Source organism: Acomys russatus, chromosome 4, assembly GCF_903995435.1.
Source record: "Acomys russatus chromosome 4, mAcoRus1.1, whole genome shotgun sequence".
NCBI classification, from domain to species: domain Eukaryota; kingdom Metazoa; phylum Chordata; class Mammalia; order Rodentia; family Muridae; genus Acomys; species Acomys russatus.
Genome location: NC_067140.1, coordinates 29,217,355 through 29,234,917, shown reverse-complemented (window position 1 = coordinate 29,234,917; position 17,563 = coordinate 29,217,355). Strand labels below are relative to the sequence as shown.

At 46.8% G+C, this 17,563-nt stretch overlaps 1 protein-coding gene across 1 annotated transcript in view; it reads left to right on the top strand.

Moving 5' to 3' along the window:
- Positions 1 to 17,563, top strand: part of Madd (MAP kinase activating death domain) — a 41,942-nt gene that overhangs the window by 22,164 nt on the left and 2,215 nt on the right. The window contains exons 20-33 of the mRNA XM_051144099.1: positions 179 to 232; positions 1,250 to 1,350; positions 2,411 to 2,494; positions 2,770 to 2,928; positions 4,633 to 4,735; positions 5,270 to 5,332; positions 5,586 to 5,706; positions 5,811 to 5,916; positions 7,947 to 8,057; positions 11,172 to 11,279; positions 14,538 to 14,702; positions 14,907 to 14,979; positions 15,112 to 15,218; positions 17,240 to 17,309. Of these exons, the coding sequence (XP_051000056.1) occupies positions 179 to 232; positions 1,250 to 1,350; positions 2,411 to 2,494; positions 2,770 to 2,928; positions 4,633 to 4,735; positions 5,270 to 5,332; positions 5,586 to 5,706; positions 5,811 to 5,916; positions 7,947 to 8,057; positions 11,172 to 11,279; positions 14,538 to 14,702; positions 14,907 to 14,979; positions 15,112 to 15,218; positions 17,240 to 17,309 (1,425 nt within the window). The remainder of the gene's footprint in view (positions 1 to 178; positions 233 to 1,249; positions 1,351 to 2,410; positions 2,495 to 2,769; positions 2,929 to 4,632; positions 4,736 to 5,269; positions 5,333 to 5,585; positions 5,707 to 5,810; positions 5,917 to 7,946; positions 8,058 to 11,171; positions 11,280 to 14,537; positions 14,703 to 14,906; positions 14,980 to 15,111; positions 15,219 to 17,239; positions 17,310 to 17,563) is intronic.

Sequence of the window (17,563 nt, the reverse complement as noted above, 5' to 3'; positions counted from 1 at the left end):
TGGGGGCAAAAATTGGATCCCTTGATTCTTCAACCCTACCCAAATAAAAATATCTTCACACCTCTCTAAGTAATGCTATGCCTGAAACAACAAATGTGCGTGGGTGGTGGGTTTCCGGTTCCCTGACAAGCCTGACTCTTTCTGTCTTTCTCTCCTGCTTGCACTGCATCTGGGGTAGAATTGTGGAACAAGCACCAGGAAGTGAAAAAGCAAAAGGCTTTGGAAAAACAGAGTAAGGAAACGAACGCCCCTTCCTGTCCCTCAGTCTCCCATACCTGCCAACTTCCCAGGCCCAATTGGGGCAGGCTCCCTGTGTCGGCCCCACTCCAAATTTGTTCTTGGGTGGAATCTGGAGGAAGAGCTGTAAAGACAGGTCAGAGAATTCTTGGGAGGGGGCTGCATTTGGATTGAAAGCAGGTAGGCGGTGTGTGAATCCTAGGTGTATGGCTTGCAAGCTGCTCCTCGCCCCTCCCTCCATTAGCAACCAGGCGCCTACTGAGTGAAACACCTAAACCTCGGCTTTCTAGTGCTCTGTAGCTGGTGGGAGGAACTTGTGCTGACTGCAGCGCCCCTCCTTGGCTGATACCTTAGGCCTGTGGATGCAGTTGGCAGAGATGGTTACTGTCCCTCTGTGTTGAGTCTGTAGCTTCTCAGCTCTCTCTAGTGGCTTGCCTAGGGACACGTTCTTGCTTTCTGTTGTTCTGTCCTTCTGCCATACCATTGTGGGTGGGTGAGTTACAATAGGGTTTTTTGTTGTTGTTGTTATTGTTGTTGGTTTTTTGTTTTTTGTCTCCAGTGTAGATGGTGTAGGGTGGGGATAGGCAGTGCCCACAGAAACAGTGTTTCTTTCTTTCTTTTGGCCTAACCTTTTCTGGCCTCTTTAAACACATTTGTCACTGAATGTCCTGGGAATACTCTAATGGTCTCAGGTACAGGTGAGGCGCTGACTTTGGGAGCCATGGAATGGGGTTTGTTTGTGGAATGTTTTATGTCAGAATGATTTGCTCTGAATTTTCTCAGCTTGAGAAGATGGCTGCAGAGACCCTTGGCCAGGCCTAATGTGCCACTTGGTTCTTACGGTTTCTGGGACCTGTTCTCGTGGGTCCCAGTGGTGGGGAGGGGCAGTCCCTGGGAAGTGACTGGGATGTGACGGACAGATCTGGAGCAGGCTCTGCTGCTGTCCTGCTCCCTTCACCAGCCTGCCTCGAGCCTCTCTGAGCTGAATGACCGATGTCTTCTTCCTACTCAGGGCCAGAGGTTACCAAGCCTGCCTTTGACCTTGGTGAAACAGAAGAGAAAAAGTCCCAGATCAGCGCAGACAGTGGTGTGAGCCTGACATCTGCTTCCCAGGTGTGTGACAGCCTTCCTGAAAATGCCAGTACTGGATTACTATATCAGAGTCATACACACACATACTTTTTTTTTCTTTTTTTCAGTGGGACTTAAATTCAGGGTATACATTTTAGGTAAAGACTACCACTAAGTTATACCACTAACTCTCAAAATGCTTCTTTTTTTTTTTTTTTTAAGAGTTATTTATTTATTATTATGTATACAGCGCTCTGCCTGCATGTACACCTGCAGGCCAGAAGAGGGCATCAGATCATGTTATAGATCATTGTGAGCCACCATGTGGTTGCTGAGAATTGAACTCAGGACTTCTGGAAGAGCAGTCAGTGCTCCTTATCTCTGAGCCATCTCTCCAGCCCTCAAAATACTTATTTTTTTCTTTTTTCCTCTTAGTCCTAGACTCATTTTGTAGATCAGGCTGGCCTCAAATGCACAATGATCTGCCTGCCTCTGCCTCCCAAATGCTGGGATTAAAGGTGTCTGCCACCACTGCCCAGCCTCAAAATACTTCTTACAGTTAAAAAAAAAAAAAAAAGAAATAATTTCAATCAAATATAATCATAGGAATAATTAAATAAATATAATAGTCCGGCAATGTAATACTGCTATCAATTGTGTTTTCAAAAATTTAGCAGCACAGTATGGTTTTATATATGTGTGTATATGCACATATCAGAGAAAGGATCTTACTGTATAGTCGTGGCTGCCCTAGAATTTGCTCTGTGTAGACCAGGCTGTCCTTGATCTCACAGAGATCTGCTTGCCTCTGTCTCTCAAGTGCTGGGATTAAAGATGTGTGCTACTCTGCCCACCTTCAGTTTAGTTTTAAAATATATCTAGAAAAGAGTAAAAGACTAAAAGAAGTATACTAAAAGTAGAGGTTAATGTGAGTGGTAGATTTATGGCTTGATTTTATTTCCTTATTCTTTCTTTTGTTTTCCACAGTATTTATTTAATGTGTTATTTCACTTATGTAAGTTACATTCCATCTAAGGAAAAAAAAATCAGTTGCTCAGGAACTCTCTAGAGACAGTACTGGTGTCCCCTTCTCTCACTTCAGAGGACCGAGCCAGACGCTGTCATCGGTGTGAGTCCAGCTGTTATGATCCGCAGCTCAAGTCAGGATTCTGAAGTTAGCACCGTGGTAGGGGAATACCACATTGGCGTCTTTGTGGGCGGGGCAGGGGTTTCTCCTCAGAAGGGCTCCTTCCCCTTGGAGGCTGCTCTTAGTCTCAGACCAGCTGATTCTCATACGCTCACACTTGTGTGTGTGTGGGCATGTATGCACGCATGCGTGCAGGCTGCTACTCACAGGCTGACATACCTGTAACATGATTCCTTTAATGTAGTATAGGGTTCTAACTGGCACTGGGAGTCCTTCTCTGGGTGCTATTCCTTACTATTTTTTGTCTATTCCAGGTGAGCAATAGTTCTGGAGAGACCCTTGGAGCAGACAGCGACCTGAGCAGCAATGCAGGTGATGGGCCAGGAGGTGAAGGCAGTGCCCACTTGGCAAGTTCTCGGGCCACTCTATCTGATAGTGAAATTGAAACCAATTCTGCCACGAGCACCATCTTTGTAAGCTTTATTTACTAACAAAAGAGTGTTTCTTTAATGGGAGAGGAAGGTGGTTTGGTACAGAATGAAAAGTTAAGAGACAATGAAAAGGGAAAGGTGGGGCTGGAGGTCCTGGGCTCGCTTTGTAGACCAGGCTGGCCTCGAACTCACAGCGACCCGCCTGCCTCTGCCTCCCGAGTGCTGGGATCAAAGGCGTGCGCCACGGCGCCCGGCCATACAGATGCTTCCTTAAGCAGCGTTATCTACTCTGATACGTGTGCCACCTTATTGAGAGGACAGATTTTCAGTTCTTTTGTCTATTGAGGAAAATGGAAGATAGGATTTAGATGAAGTCATCTTTTACTTCTGGTGCCCATTTCGGCCTCTAGGTCCTTCTATACGCCTGTTCCTAAAAGAGCCAATGGAGGCTGAGATAGAGTTAAGAGTTAGCAGAGCCACTCAAGTTAGGGGGCTAGATTCTCTCTGAGTCTACCCAGATTGTTTTAATAAGAATATTTAAAAATACCACGCAGGGTGTGGTGCCTCATCTGTGATCGTCCTCCTCAGGGGGCTGAGGTAGAAGGAGCTTAAATTTGAGGCCAGCCTGCTGCGGTAAGACCTTCTCAAGAAGGCATGGGGCCCAGGGAGATGGCCCAGCAGGGAAAGGCTCTTGTCTTCAAGCCTTGGTGACCTGAGTTCCTTCCTTGGAACTATGTGGTGGGAGAAAAAAACCAACTCCGGAAAGATGTTCTCTGGCCTACGCATGCGTGCTATGGCACTTAACCCCGCCCCCACCCCAGCCACATATGTACAACATGAGTAAATGTTACTTAAAAAAAAAAGCCCTTCACTGTGCTTTGATTCTGGATGTTAAAACAAATATGAATATCATTCTTGCAAGATGCTTGTCACTCCTGTGCTAGCTTTCCTGGTCCTTCCTACCACACAGTCTTGATTATCCTGTGCTAATGAAAAAGGAGTGTTTGTACAGTTGAGGTCAGAAAGGTTACTTAAATTTCTTGGCTCAATAAAGGTTTTTCTTATTTGAGCCAGGTGTGGGTGTGGTGGTGCACATCTTTAAATCCAGCCCTTGGGAGGCATATCCAGGCAGGTCGCTGTGAGTTCAAGGCTAGCCTGGTTCAGGACAGCCAGGGCTACACAGAAAAACCCTGACTAAAAAAAAAGTTTTTCTTACTTGGGGTGTGTGTGTGTGTGTGTGTGTGTGTGTGTGTGTGTGTGTGTGTGTAATAGAAGGTAATGGAGGAAGACACCTGATATCCACTTGGTCCTCACACATGGACACTTGCACACACATGTGACCATGCATACACACACCACATACATGTGTGCAATAAACTAATTAATTAAATCATTTCTCCAGTAAAATAAACTAATTAATTAATTAAATCATCCCTCCCACAAACTAGGATTAGAGGCATGCCCAGCTTTAAGGGAAAGCATTACAAGACTAAAGAATAGAGATAAGTCAGAACAAAGACTTCATTTCTTGCCTTAGGAAACAATAATAGAAAATAGGATTTTTGAGCCAAACCTAGTAGCAGAAGCAAGGGTGTTTGTATTTTTTTTTTTTTTTTTTTTTTTGGTGTTTGTATTGTTAATGGATGATGCCTGCTTAGTGTATGAGCCTTTCAGTGAGGTGCCTGGTTTCCTTTGTCTCTGCTGGTTGGTGCCTCTGGCATCTGACCTATCACCTTGTCTTTCTAGGGTAAAGCCCATAGCTTGAAGCCAAAGGAGAAGCCGCCAGGCAGTCCAGTCCGCTCTTCTGAAGACGTAAGCCAGCGAGTCTATCTCTATGAGGGACTGCTAGGTAAGAAACAGACTGGCAAGGCCCTTCACATGGGAAGAAAGCTGGGCTCACCCGTGGGAGAGGGTGGCACCAAACAGCTGCTGCTTGGCTCTTTGCTAATGTCAATTCTGACGTCGGATAGCATTTTAAACTTCCTTTTAATATTTACTTATTTAATGGGAGCACGTGTTAAGCTCACACGTGGAGGTCGGAGGGCTTTACAAGTTGGTTCTCTCCTTCTTCTTCTTCTTCTTCTTCTTCTTCTTCTTCTTCTTCTTCTTCTTCTTCTTCTTCTTCTTCTTTTTCTTCTTCTTCTCACTATGTGGGTTCCGGGGACTGGACTTGGGTCACCAGGCTTGGCAGTGAGCACCTTTACCTACCGAGCCATCTCACTGGGCCAGACAGCATGTTAAAATCTGAGCCAAGGAACCTGTGGGATAAACAGAGGCTGAAAACTAGATGAAACTGGGTTTTGGTATTAATCAACAGGCTATGTCTTTCTGTCTCCTTTCTTTCCTCTTGCTACCATGTTCCTTCCTGCTCACAAATTGGCAGGAAGGGACAAAGGATCGATGTGGGACCAGTTAGAGGATGCTGCTATGGAGACCTTTTCTATAAGTAACTGCCTTTCTTTGTGTGATGTGTTCATCCCTCCTGCTTGGGAGGGGCAGAGCCTCACGGGGAGGCCTCTGGGGTTGGTGGCAAAATGTATTAGGTCTGGGAGAAAGGTTTGGTTTCCCTTGCCCTGGAATTTGGAATGACCTCATTTTATCCAGGGCTTACTATCTTTTTATTTGGCAGCTATAGTCTTTAAATGTTAAATAAGCCACGCCCCTCCCCACCCCCCAAGAAATAACATTATTCTATACAGGCAAAGAGCGTTCTACTTTATGGGACCAAATGCAGTTCTGGGAAGATGCATTCTTAGATGCTGTGATGTTGGAAAGAGAAGGGATGGGTATGGACCAGGGTCCTCAGGAAATGATTGACAGGTATGGGACTTAGGAAGGGTATGGGAAGGTACCCATTCAGTTCTTTTCACCTAGTTTTGTGGTCTCCCACCTGAGGACTAACTTGTGCCTGGGCTTCTGCTTAGGTACCTGTCCCTAGGAGAACATGACCGGAAACGCCTGGAGGATGATGAGGACCGCTTACTGGCCACACTTTTACACAACCTCATATCCTATATGCTGCTGATGAAGGTGATGTTGATATTGCCCATGTCCAGCTCTTACTGATACTGGAAGGGCAAGGATTTGCTCTATTGCCTAAATTCTAGGACAGTTGGGAAGCTGTCTTCCTGACTGGAAGTCCCAGGCCCCTATGCCAGCTTATGCACTGTTCACGTAACTGGAGCTGCTAGGCTGCTTTGTTTATGAACGTTATAAAGGCAGTTGATAATCATGCATCTCTTGTTTACTTTGAGTTTTTTTGTGTATTCCCTTTGCTAAGTTGTTATAGGATACAATAGAGCTCCCCACAGAATATAATTGATTTAATACTTTTTCTTTTCAGTAGTATATTCTAAAACCTTCAGGAGCTCAGAATTTATTTTTCTGAGCAGCCTTTAGTCATGCAAAAAATTTATATAGCTGGAAAAAGCTGCCTAGTTGGGCATGGTGGTTCATGCCAGTAAAATAAGTTGCATGGGAGGTAGAGGCAGGGGGGTCAGAAGTTCAAGACAGGCTTTGGCTATAAGTTCAAAGCCAGATAAAACTATATACAATCATGTCAAAAAGAAAAAAAAACCTGCTTATTAACAAGGTAGTGATAGCCCCAGTTATCAGGAAGAGTTTTTTTTTTTTGAAGATTTATTTATTTGGGATGGAGAAATAGCTCAGCAGTTAAGAACACTGACTGCCCTTCCAGAGGCCATGAGTTAAATTCCCAGCAACCACATGGTGGCTCACAACCATCTATAATGTGATCTGATGCCCTCCTCTGGCCTGCAGATGTACATGCAGGCAGAGTACTGTACATATAATATATATATATATATATTTTTTTTTTAAAATAGATGTATTTATTTATTTATTTATTTTATGTATGTGAGTGCTCTACTGCATGTATACCTGTATGCCAGAAGAGGGCATCAGATCACATTATAGATGCTTGTGAGCCACCATGTGGTTGCTGGGAATTGAACTTAGGACCTTTCGAAGAGCAGACAGTGCTCTTTAACCACTGAGCCATCACTCCAGCCCCAGGAAGAGTTCTTGTCCGAAAGAGAAATGTACACTTGGACTGGTGGTGGCACAGGATGGGGCCTCCCTGAGTCCCTCCCGTTCTCCCTAGCCTCTAAATGTGAAGGGCCCTGTTGCCCAGATACAGAACCGGTTCTCTGAGCCTTTCAGTGTGATTGGTCTTGGGCCTTAGTTAGGTTTCTGTTGCTGTTCTAAGCACTATGGAAAGAGCAACTTTGAAACAAAAGGGCATACTGGCTACTGGTCCCAGTCCATCATCAGAGGAACCAAGGCAGGAAGTCAAGGCAGGAACCTGGAAGCAGGAACTGGTGCAGATACTGTGGAGGAGTGCTGCTTATCAGCTTGCTCGGGTTGCTTTCTTCTATAACCAGGACTGCCTGCCCAGGGAAGGAGACGATGTGTGCTGGGCCCTCTCACATCAATCATTAAAAAACAAAAACAAAAACAAAAACAAAAACAAAAAACAAAAAACAAAAAACACCCCACAGGCTTGCCTGCAGGCCAGCCTTACCGAGACATTTTCTCAGTTGAGAGCTCTTCTTCCCAGATGGCTCTAGTGTGTGTCAAATTGGCAAAAGCTAATCAACATGGCCTGTGCTGTGGGGCTTCCTCTCTATGCTTGAATTCCATTTCACTCTGGTTGGGAGTGGACGGTAATGCTGACCTACAGGGATGCTTCAGGTCCCTGAGTCCCACTGTTGCTGCTTCTGTGTTACTGTTTCTAGATTATGCTCTGTGAAGTCTTTTTTGGGGAGAGTGTTGCAGTATTGGTTAAGAACAGGAGTTGTCCCCTCGATGCCCGCCTCTCAAAAGCCACTTTTCTGTAGAAACTGGCAGAGACGATTGTTTCCTCCCCGTCATGTGGGCAGAACACACAGTTTGAAACTGTTCTGCCGCAGTCAGTGATGAAGCCTTTCAGAATTGCCTTTCTCTCGGGGAAGTGCGAACTTTGACATTTTCCCATCTCTGCCTCCGTTGGGGAAAGACCGAGCAGATCCTTCGCTAAGACTCCTATCTTGGCTTTCCAGGTGAACAAGAATGACATCAGGAAGAAAGTGCGGCGCCTGATGGGCAAGTCCCACATTGGGCTGGTATACAGCCAGCAGATCAATGAGGTGCTCGATCAGCTGACCAGCCTGGTGAGCACACCAGCCCATTCCCCGGGCTTCCTCCTTCCGCTTCCGCATGGAGCGTGGCCGTCCGTGTCACCATGCAGCCTGGTTAATCCTTAGTTTTGTGAGTGGGGCAGTGATCCAGGTGAGGTTTTAGCCCTTCTGTTCAGTGCAGAGACCCCAGCTGGAACGCCAGCTGTCATAGCATGGCAGTCTCCGTGTGAGGTCTGCAGACCTCTAGCAATCTGTGAGATGAAATCTGTTCTGTCACAGCACCAAAATGCTTCTTTTTCCTTCCTTCTTTCCTTCCTTCCTTTCTTTCTTTTTGCTTTGTATTATTTTTTGTTTATTTTCTTTTTTTGGTTTGTTTGTTTGTTTGTTTGTTTGAGGTGTGTGTGTGTGTTTGAGACAGGGTTTCTCTGTGTAGCCCTGGATGTCCTGGACTCGTTTTGTAGACCAGGCTGGCCTCGAACTCACAGAGATCTTCCTGCCCCTTCCACCTGAGTGCTGGGATTAAAGGTGTGAGCCACTGACCAGAACCATAAAAGCAGCCTTATGTAGGCAGGTGGCACATTGCTATCATGACACCAAACCATGTGAGCCCCACTCTCATCTCCATGCATTCTGTTTTTGTTGTTGTTTTTGTTTTTTTTTTTAAGATTTATTTATTATGTATACAACATTCTGCCTGCCTGTGTGCCTGCCCTCCAGAAGAAGGCATCAGACTCCAGTATAGATGGTTGTGAGCCACCATGTGGGTGCTGGGAATTGAACTCAGGACCTCTGGAAGAGCAGACAGTGCTCTTAACCTCTGAGCCATCTCTCCAGCCCATGTTCTGGTTTTTAAAAAAGATGATTTTGTAAACCAGGCATGGTGGCGCACACCCTTAATCCCAGCACTCAGGAGGCGGAGGCAGAGGCAGGCAAATGTCTGTGAGTTCAAGGCCAGCCTGGCTTATAGAGCAAGTTCCAGGACCACCAGGGCTGTACAGAGAAACCCTGTCTCAGAAAAAAAAGAAAGAAAGATAGATAGAAAGTAAGTTTAGGTAAGACAGCTGAGTAGGTAAAGGTACTTGCTGCCAAACCTGACAACCTAACTTTGCTCCCTGGGACCCACATGGTAGGAGGATAAAAGCAACTCTTGCAAGCTGCCCTCTGACCAGCACATGAGCTTCGTGGCTCATGAAGAGTTGGCCAATGGTTAAGAGCACTTTTTGCTCTTCTAGAGAAGCTGGGTTCAGTTCCCAGCACCTACACAGTGGCTCATAAGTGTCTGTCAGTCCAGTTCCAGGGGACCCGATGACCTCTTCTGGCCTCTGAGAGCACCAGCCATGCTCAGTGCACATACATACTCACACACATAAAATAATAAAATAATGCCGGGCATGGTGGCGCATGCCTTTAATCCCAGCACTTGGGAGGCAGAGGCTGGTGGATTGCTGTGAGTTCAAAGCCAGCCTGGTCTACAAAGTGAGTCTAGGACAGCCAAGGCTACACAGAGAGACCCTGTCTCAAAAAACAAAACAAAATAATAATAAAATAAGATTTAAAATGAAAACCCAACAGTTTCATGGTGGATGTGCTGAGGCACATACCATTAATCCTATTACTCAGGGTTTAGTTACTTATTTTAGTCTGAAACTGGATTTTTATAAAAGTTTTATTATTTTATGTGTATCTGAGACATGCGTGCCTGGTGCCCAGGGAGTGTGGAAGTGTGTCAGATCTCCTGGAACTGGAGTTAGAGCCAGTTGTCAGCCACCATGTAGGTGTTAGGACTAAAACCCCAGGTCCTCTAGAAGAAAAGCAAGTGCCTTTAGCTGCTGGGCCATCTCTCCAGACCCTGAAACTAGATTTTTAAAAATTACACTTTATATAACACAAGGCAGATCACAAGCTTGAGGCCAGCCTGGCCTATATTGCAAGACTGTCTAAAAAGATTAAAAAAAAAAAAAAATCCCTGGTTCTCTGGGCATGTGGGCACACAGCTTTAACCCCAGTACTTAGGAGGCAGAAGCAGAGTTTGAGGCCAGCCTGATCTACAGAGCAAGTTCCAGGGCAGCCAGGGCTGTTATGCAGAGAAACTGTGTCTTATAAAACAAAACAAACAAAAAATCCCTACCAACCGGACGATGGTGACACACGCCTTTAATCGCAGCACTCATGAGGCAGAGTCAGGCAGATCTCTGTGAGTTCAAGGCCAGCCTGGTCTACAGAGCGATTCCAGGACAGCCAGGGGTATTCACAGAGAAACCCTGTCTCCAAACAAAACAAAACAAAACAACAAAAAAATCCCTACCAGTTTCGGGAGTAGAGAGGTGGCTCAGTGGTTAAGAGCACATACGGCTCTTGTAGAGGGCTGGGCTTGATTCCCAGCACCTACATGGGGGTTCACAACCATCTGTAAGTCCAGTTCCAGGGGATCCGATGTAGCTTGTGTGGGCACCAGGCACACATGTGCGCGCGCACACACACACACACACACACACACACACACGTATATATACACATATATATGTGCAGGGAGAGTACACATCTACAGAAAATAAAAATAAAAAAGTAAAAGGATAAAAAATTAAAAGCCAGTTTTACTTATGAATGTCTTTGACAAAGCAGTGAAAAACATTACCCAGCACAATTTTTTTGTTTGTTTGTTGTGCTGGCTGTCCTGGAACTCCTTCTGTATATCAGACTTGTCTCTGCCTCCCAAGTGCTGGGATTAAAGGCGTGCACCACTAGGCCCGATGCTTTGCACCATATTATCTGCTAGCCACTGGCCACAGGGAAGGACCAAAGACTTTTTGAAGTCAGGGTCCCTACACTTCTTAAAAACTGAAGATCTCTTTAATTCCAGCATTTGGGAGGCAGAGGTAGGCAGATCTAGGCAAAACCAAAACCAAAACCAAAGCAAACAAAAAACCCCTGAAGATGTCAATGAACCTTCTGTTTATGTGAGCTATAGCTATGCTTACTATTCTAGAAATATCAATACTATTTAATGTTTAGTAATTCATTTAAAAATACTTATCTGATAGCAAGCATGCGACAAAGAATATGCACTTTATAAAATGCATTTTTAAAATTCCAGATCTGTGGGTAAGAGCAACAGCTGAGTGTTTCTAAGCATCTTTTCCCCCTCAGAATGGACGTGATCTCTCCATCCGGTCGAGTGGCAGCCGGCACATGAAGAAGCAGACGTTTGTCGTGCACGCGGGGACAGACACGAATGGAGATCTCTTTTTCATGGAAGTGAGTTCATGGTGGACAGCCAGAAGACTATTTCAGAGACACCAGAAGCTCCTAGACCAATGATAGGTTTTGTTTTCTACTTATTTATCGTCACAATCCATTTATCATTAACTTATCAAGTTATTGTGCAAATTGTTAAGTAACTAGATGGTTCCTCACCATTTCTTTTATCAGTACTAGATGTGTGACATAAGTGCATTGTCCGTGGAGTCAGAACACCATAAAATGAAATGCTTGGGTGCTGTCGGCGTATTCTAATCCCCACTTGCATTCACTTTCCTTCTGTCCTCATCCCTTCACCCTACAAGTAGTCCCTGTCTCCTGGATATCCTCCAGGAGACTGTAGGCAAGGAATAAGAGGTGAACATAGCCTGCCAGTGGTGGCACTCTCCTGTAACCCCAGTACCAGGGAGGCAGAGGCAGGTGGGTCTCTGAGTTCGAGCCAGCCTGGTCTACAGAGTGAGTTCCAGGACATCCAGCGCAACACAGACAAACCCTGTCTCGAACAAACAAAAAACAAAACTGCAAAATCTCTGAACATAAATGATTATTTTCGCCTTTCTCATGGGAAGACAGAAGAGGACGATCAGTGCGCGCAAGAACGTGTTGTTGGTCTGGTTTAGGGCGGTGTGGTTTGACTGTTCAGCGTCTGTGCCTAGTCTTTTCATCTGTATTTTCCTATGATAGGCTAAAAGGCACGTTTTTTTTTCTTTCTTTCCTTCTTTTAAACAATTTTTACATTCACTTATGTGTGTATGTTACCGTGTGTGGAAGCCAGAGGACAACTTACAGGAGCTGGCTGTTGGTTTGCTCCTTCCACCCTATGGACTCGGCAAGTGCCTTAACTCACCGAGCCATCTTAGCAGCCTGTTTCCTCTTTGTTTTTCTTTTCTTTCTTTCTTTTTCTCTTTCTTTCTTTTTTTTTTTCCAGACAGGGTTTCTCTGCGTAGCCTTGGCTGCCCTGGATTCGCTTTGTAGACCAGGCTGACCTCGAACTCACAGTGATCCGCCTGCCTCTGCCTCCCGAGTGCTGGGATTAGAGGCGTGCGCCACCACGCCTGGCTACGTTCTGATTTTCTAAGAGGGTATATTACTTCCTTCTCGGTCATGCTGACATACGCACTCCTGCTTCAGGGCAAGGTGTGTGATGCTTCTGCACTTCTGACTTGCACACCTGAGTAGTTGGTACCGTTTACCACAACAGGAGACTTAGAAGGAGCCTCTGCCAGGAGCTTCTGAGTTCTGGTTTGGATGAGCAGTGTTTCAGGTCCTGTATGTGAGATGACCAGAAAGAGTGGCCAGGAGTGGGGAAGGGAGGGCTTGGGTGGAGAGAGAGTTAAAGAGCATCAATATGTTAATAATGATTATATAAATTGTGATTTACTTGTTATTTGTATGCGAACATGTGTGCCAGCACCACATGTGATAGAGGTCAGAAGATAACTTTGCAGAGTTGGTTCTCTTTCATTCTGAGTTTATGTGGGTTTAGGGGATCAAAACCAAGTTCCCACGCTGGCTTAGCAAGCACTGTTACTTCCTGAGTGATCACACCTAGGTTGTTAAAGCAGCTAACTGGGAACTTTCTGTGTGCAAGTGCCATGCTGTTGAGCTGCATCCAGACCTATACGTGGCTTGTGATGCACATTAAGAATTTTATGCATATTGTGGCAGGCATGATGGTGCACTCCTTTAACCCAGCACTTGGGAGGCAGAGGTAGGATGATCCCTGTAAGTTCAAGGCCAGCCTGGTCTACATAATGAGTTCCAGGACAGCCGGACATACATGGAGTGAGACACTATGTAAAAAAAAAAAAAAAAAAAAAAAAAGCAAAACAAAACAACAACAACAAAATGTGCAGCCAGGTGTGGTGGCACATGTCTTTAATCCTAGTACTTGGGAGGCAGAGGTAGGCAGATTGCTGTGAGTTCGAGGCCAGCCTGGTCTACAAAGTGAGTCAAGGTCAGCTAAGGCTAACAGAGAGAAACCTTGTCTCGGAAAACAAAACAAAACAAAAACAAATTTTGCATATCAATACATTTAATAGTGTAGTTATTACTGCCAACGGGCTCCTCCTTAGCCATGAGGAGACGTCATAAAGAGATTGTTTATCATGACATAACTAGGTGTGGTAGAGCTAGGAGCTCAACCCAAGCCGTCTGACCTTATGCCCACCCTCTAACCAGCATGCTGCAGTGTCACTACAGTAACTGAAGCTATGAGAATGAATGAGTTCATGTGGAGGGAACTGTAGAACAAGAAAAGCATATGGAAAAAAAAAAGAAAGAAAGAAAGAAAGAAAGAAAAGCATATGAAGAGGACCTTGCTTCTTTTTTCTTTTTGGTTTTCCAAGACAGGGTTTCTCTGTGTAGACTTAGCTGTCCTGGACTCACTTTGTAGACCAGGCTGGCCTCGAACTCACAGTGATCCGCCTGCCTCTGCCTCCCGAGTGCTGGGATTAAAGGCGTGCGCCACCACGGCCGGCTGGACCTTGCTTCTTAACGTTTATCATCCTATACTGGGTAATTTTTATGCAGTAACCATTGTTCATGTGTCGCTTATGTAATTATAAAAGTATGTTATAGCAATAGAGAAGAGCTAAGATTAGAAAATGCGCTGGTCTGGGGTTGGAGAGATGGCTCAGTGCTTAAGAGCACTGTCTGCCCTTCCAAAGGATCCAGGTTCAATTCCCAGCAACCACATGGCAGCTCACAACTGTCTGTAACTCCAGTTGTGAGGGATCTGACACCCTCACACCAACACACATAAAGTAAAATTAAAATAAATTATGTAAAAAAAGAAACTGCTAAAAAAAAAAAAAAGAAAGAAAGAAAAAGAAAAAAAATGCACTGGTCCCAACTTTTTCTCCTTGCTTAAGCCTGCCCTTCTGTTTGATAACAGCTGATTTCTCCACATGTTTATAAGATGGAGGCAGAAGATACACTCCAGATCCTTGGTCTAGAGAACAAATATGAAGTAGTACACGCTAACTGATTTGAACAATGTGCCTTTTCTTACCCAGGCCCCTTTCAAATATTCCATTTCTGTCAGTAATCCTTCTAACAGAACACAGGTCCGGCAGTCCAGTGCTTGTGTTTCCCCCTAAGGGGAGCCTGGGGGCTGTGCAGAAGACATGACCATCGGATTGCTCCTCACACCAGCCATGCCACCCTTTCCCTGTGGGACGCATGTAGCATGGCCTGGGATAGGAGAAGCTGTTAGAAAGCGGAACCGCTGATCTATGCTGTACATCTTCCCAGGTGTGCGATGACTGTGTGGTGTTACGCAGTAACATCGGCACAGTGTATGAGCGCTGGTGGTATGAGAAGCTCATCAACATGACTTACTGTCCCAAGACCAAGGTCCTGTGTCTGTGGCGTAGAAATGGCTCCGAGACCCAGCTCAACAAGTTCTATACCAAGAAGGTACTCAGGGTCTCCGTTTGAGCTCGGGGTGGGTTAGGTGTATAGGACCAAGTTAAAATTCCAATATCCACACCTAGAGGCACACTTTGGCCTCTGCTGGCTCCAAGTTCCTGGCAGTGACCTAAGCCTTTGGTGGCTCTTGAGCGGGGACAATGGGACCCTGGAAGGGCTGCCATTACAGAATGTCCCCTCCCTGTGCTGCAGTGTCGGGAGCTGTACTACTGCGTGAAGGACAGCATGGAGCGTGCTGCCGCCCGACAACAAAGTATCAAACCCGGTGAGGAGCACACAGCCCCCCAACCCCCCAAACCCCCACTTCCAGAGACCACAAAGACCTGCTCAGGAAGTTGGGCTGTGGGATCCTTCACCTCCCCGGTTGGCTGACACCTTCCTCCTTACCTTACCACAGGGCCTGAGCTAGGTGGTGAGTTCCCCGTTCAGGACATGAAGACTGGAGAGGGTGGCTTGCTTCAGGTCACCCTAGAAGGCATCAACCTCAAGTTCATGCACAGCCAGGTAGGCACAAGCAACAGCACAAGGCCTCCTGGCCAGCCCCAGTGTTTTACCTAAAATAAGATGAGTTTCCAGGCTCGGGGTGCTCTCCCAGTGAGCGAGAGGCAAAGCCTTGGGCCAGAGAGAAGTGAATGGCTGGACCAAGAGAGAAACCAAAGGGGAGGGCACAGTGACTGGCGAGACCACTAGGCTCTGAGCAGATGCAGCAGGGAGCCTGTGTTGGGAACTGGGAAAGAGAGTGAGGCTCGGTGGCTGTGCTGCCCACCCATTAGGCTCACACAGTGTGAGTGGGAGCGTCTCACTTGGCCCCTCTTGCGTGTCTCTGCTTTCCTGGGTTCCCAGGGCGTGCTTCGCTTGGTGGTTTTGCTTTGAGAGTCTAGATTGGCTGATCTCCTTGTGTACTTCTAGTGTGCGTGTGAGGCGTGTGTCTGTTTGTCTGTCTCTGTCCTCTCTAAGTATGGGTGTTTGCCTTTCCCTGCTGATTCTTGTCCTTTCTCTACCTCTGGGTCTCCTTCCTCTGCCCTGCTCCACAGGCCTCGTGCCCTTCCTTTGATGGGGGAGCGCTTCAGGAGCTGACTTTTCTTTTTCCTCTTGGTCTTCTAACACAGTGCTACTTTTTCTCTTAGTGGACATTCCTTAAGCTAATTCCCTCTGAGGCCAGCACATCATCCCAGGTCCGTTCCCGGCTCTGAGTCCTCACACAAGTGCCTTTCCTCCCCTCCCCTAATGCCCCCAAGGCTCTGACCCAGGTCCCAGTATGATATCCTGAACCCCCCCCTGCCCCCCCAGCCAGGCAACAGAGAGACTCAGCGGGGTGTGAATATCTGACTTGGATGTGGCCTTGTCCCTCCTTGCCGGTTTAGCTGGAAGACGTCTAGCTGGGAAGTCTAGATGCAAGAAGAAATCGCTAAGCAGCTGTCCACATATCTGGTCCTTCTCTTGCAGTGTCTCCAGTCTGGGCCCTAGTGTGGCAGCATGCCCATAAAGATCTTAGGGTTCTCCCAAGAAGGGGTAACACCTGTGTACTCTTTTGGACCACGAAGGAGCCATTTCAGCACTGTGCCCCTCCCTACCTCCTTGTCCAGCCCTCAGTGCTCCCTCCCCACCCCAGCCGGGCCACACCATATCCAAACCGCCCCGTATTGGAAGGCTGGGTCCTAGAATTAGCATCCTACAGGGAGTAATAGTGAAGGCTGGCTTCTGGGTCTGCCTCCATGGTCTGAAAGAATGGAGCAACAGCTGGTGGCCTGACCCATCTTCTGCCATACAGCAAGCAGCTGGGGTATACAAAGCTCTGGCCCTCCCAGCGTGGTTATGCAGCTTGGAATAACACATGGGAAAAGCATAGACTTGGAGTGGCAGTGTGCTTGGATGTGAGGCCCAGTTTTATTCATGAGCAAATAAGCATTCTGCCCTGACTTCTTTCTTACCTGTAAATGGAGACAATACGGTAGGCTGTACCAGGTAGAGAAAAAGTTGTAAAATGCTAATAACAGCTCACGGTCGCTGTTGTTAATGTTACCGCATACTTCTCGGGAGGTCCTGGATCCTGTGTCAAGGAAGATAAGATCATCTCCTACCCTAAGGACAGTCTGAGGGGAGCTTTGCACCTGTGCCAGCCCTCTGCGCCGGAGGAGGATGTATGGAAGGGTAGACACCTGACGGGCTGAGTCAGAGATCCCTGGGGCACTGTGTCCTATGAGTGCTGCCCTGGGCAGAGGGTGTGGGAGGGCAGCCCAGGCCAGCAGAGGGGCCTTCGGGTTGGGTTTGACCATTAAAACTAATGCCTTCATTTCTCTCCCATGCTCTCTCCTCCGGCCAGGAGCGGAAGGTACTTACCCTTTCTGCTTTCTTCGCTTCTTAGCGCTTTTGATTGTGTGTGTGTGGATTCTTATGTCCTCCCTTTGGGTACTAGGTTTCCTTGGGGGGGCATGGGGCCATAGCTGGGAGAGTGGGCTTCATGGGGCAGGGGCAGAGCCTTTGGGCCTTACGCCCCCCTCCCTCCCTCCCTCCCTCTCTTGCAGGTTTTCATAGAGCTGAATCACATTAAAAAGTGCAATACAGTTCGAGGCGTCTTTGTCCTGGAAGAATTTGGTAATTACACTATTTTGCTCTTAGGTCTGGACTCACATGGCAGTAACTGTAACCTTGGAGCTCCAGAGGAGGGGACTAGGGACAGGGGGACAAAAGCCTCTGCAGAGAGGAGTGGCAAGGAGAAAAAAAGAGCCCTGGGATGGAAAGGAAAGACAAGGCAGGACAGCCAGTGGTCCCTGCAGATCAGGGAGCCCTGGGCAGGGTTAGTCCAGGAAGGTAATGACGCCCTCTTTCCTGGCTTTGCCACCCAGTGG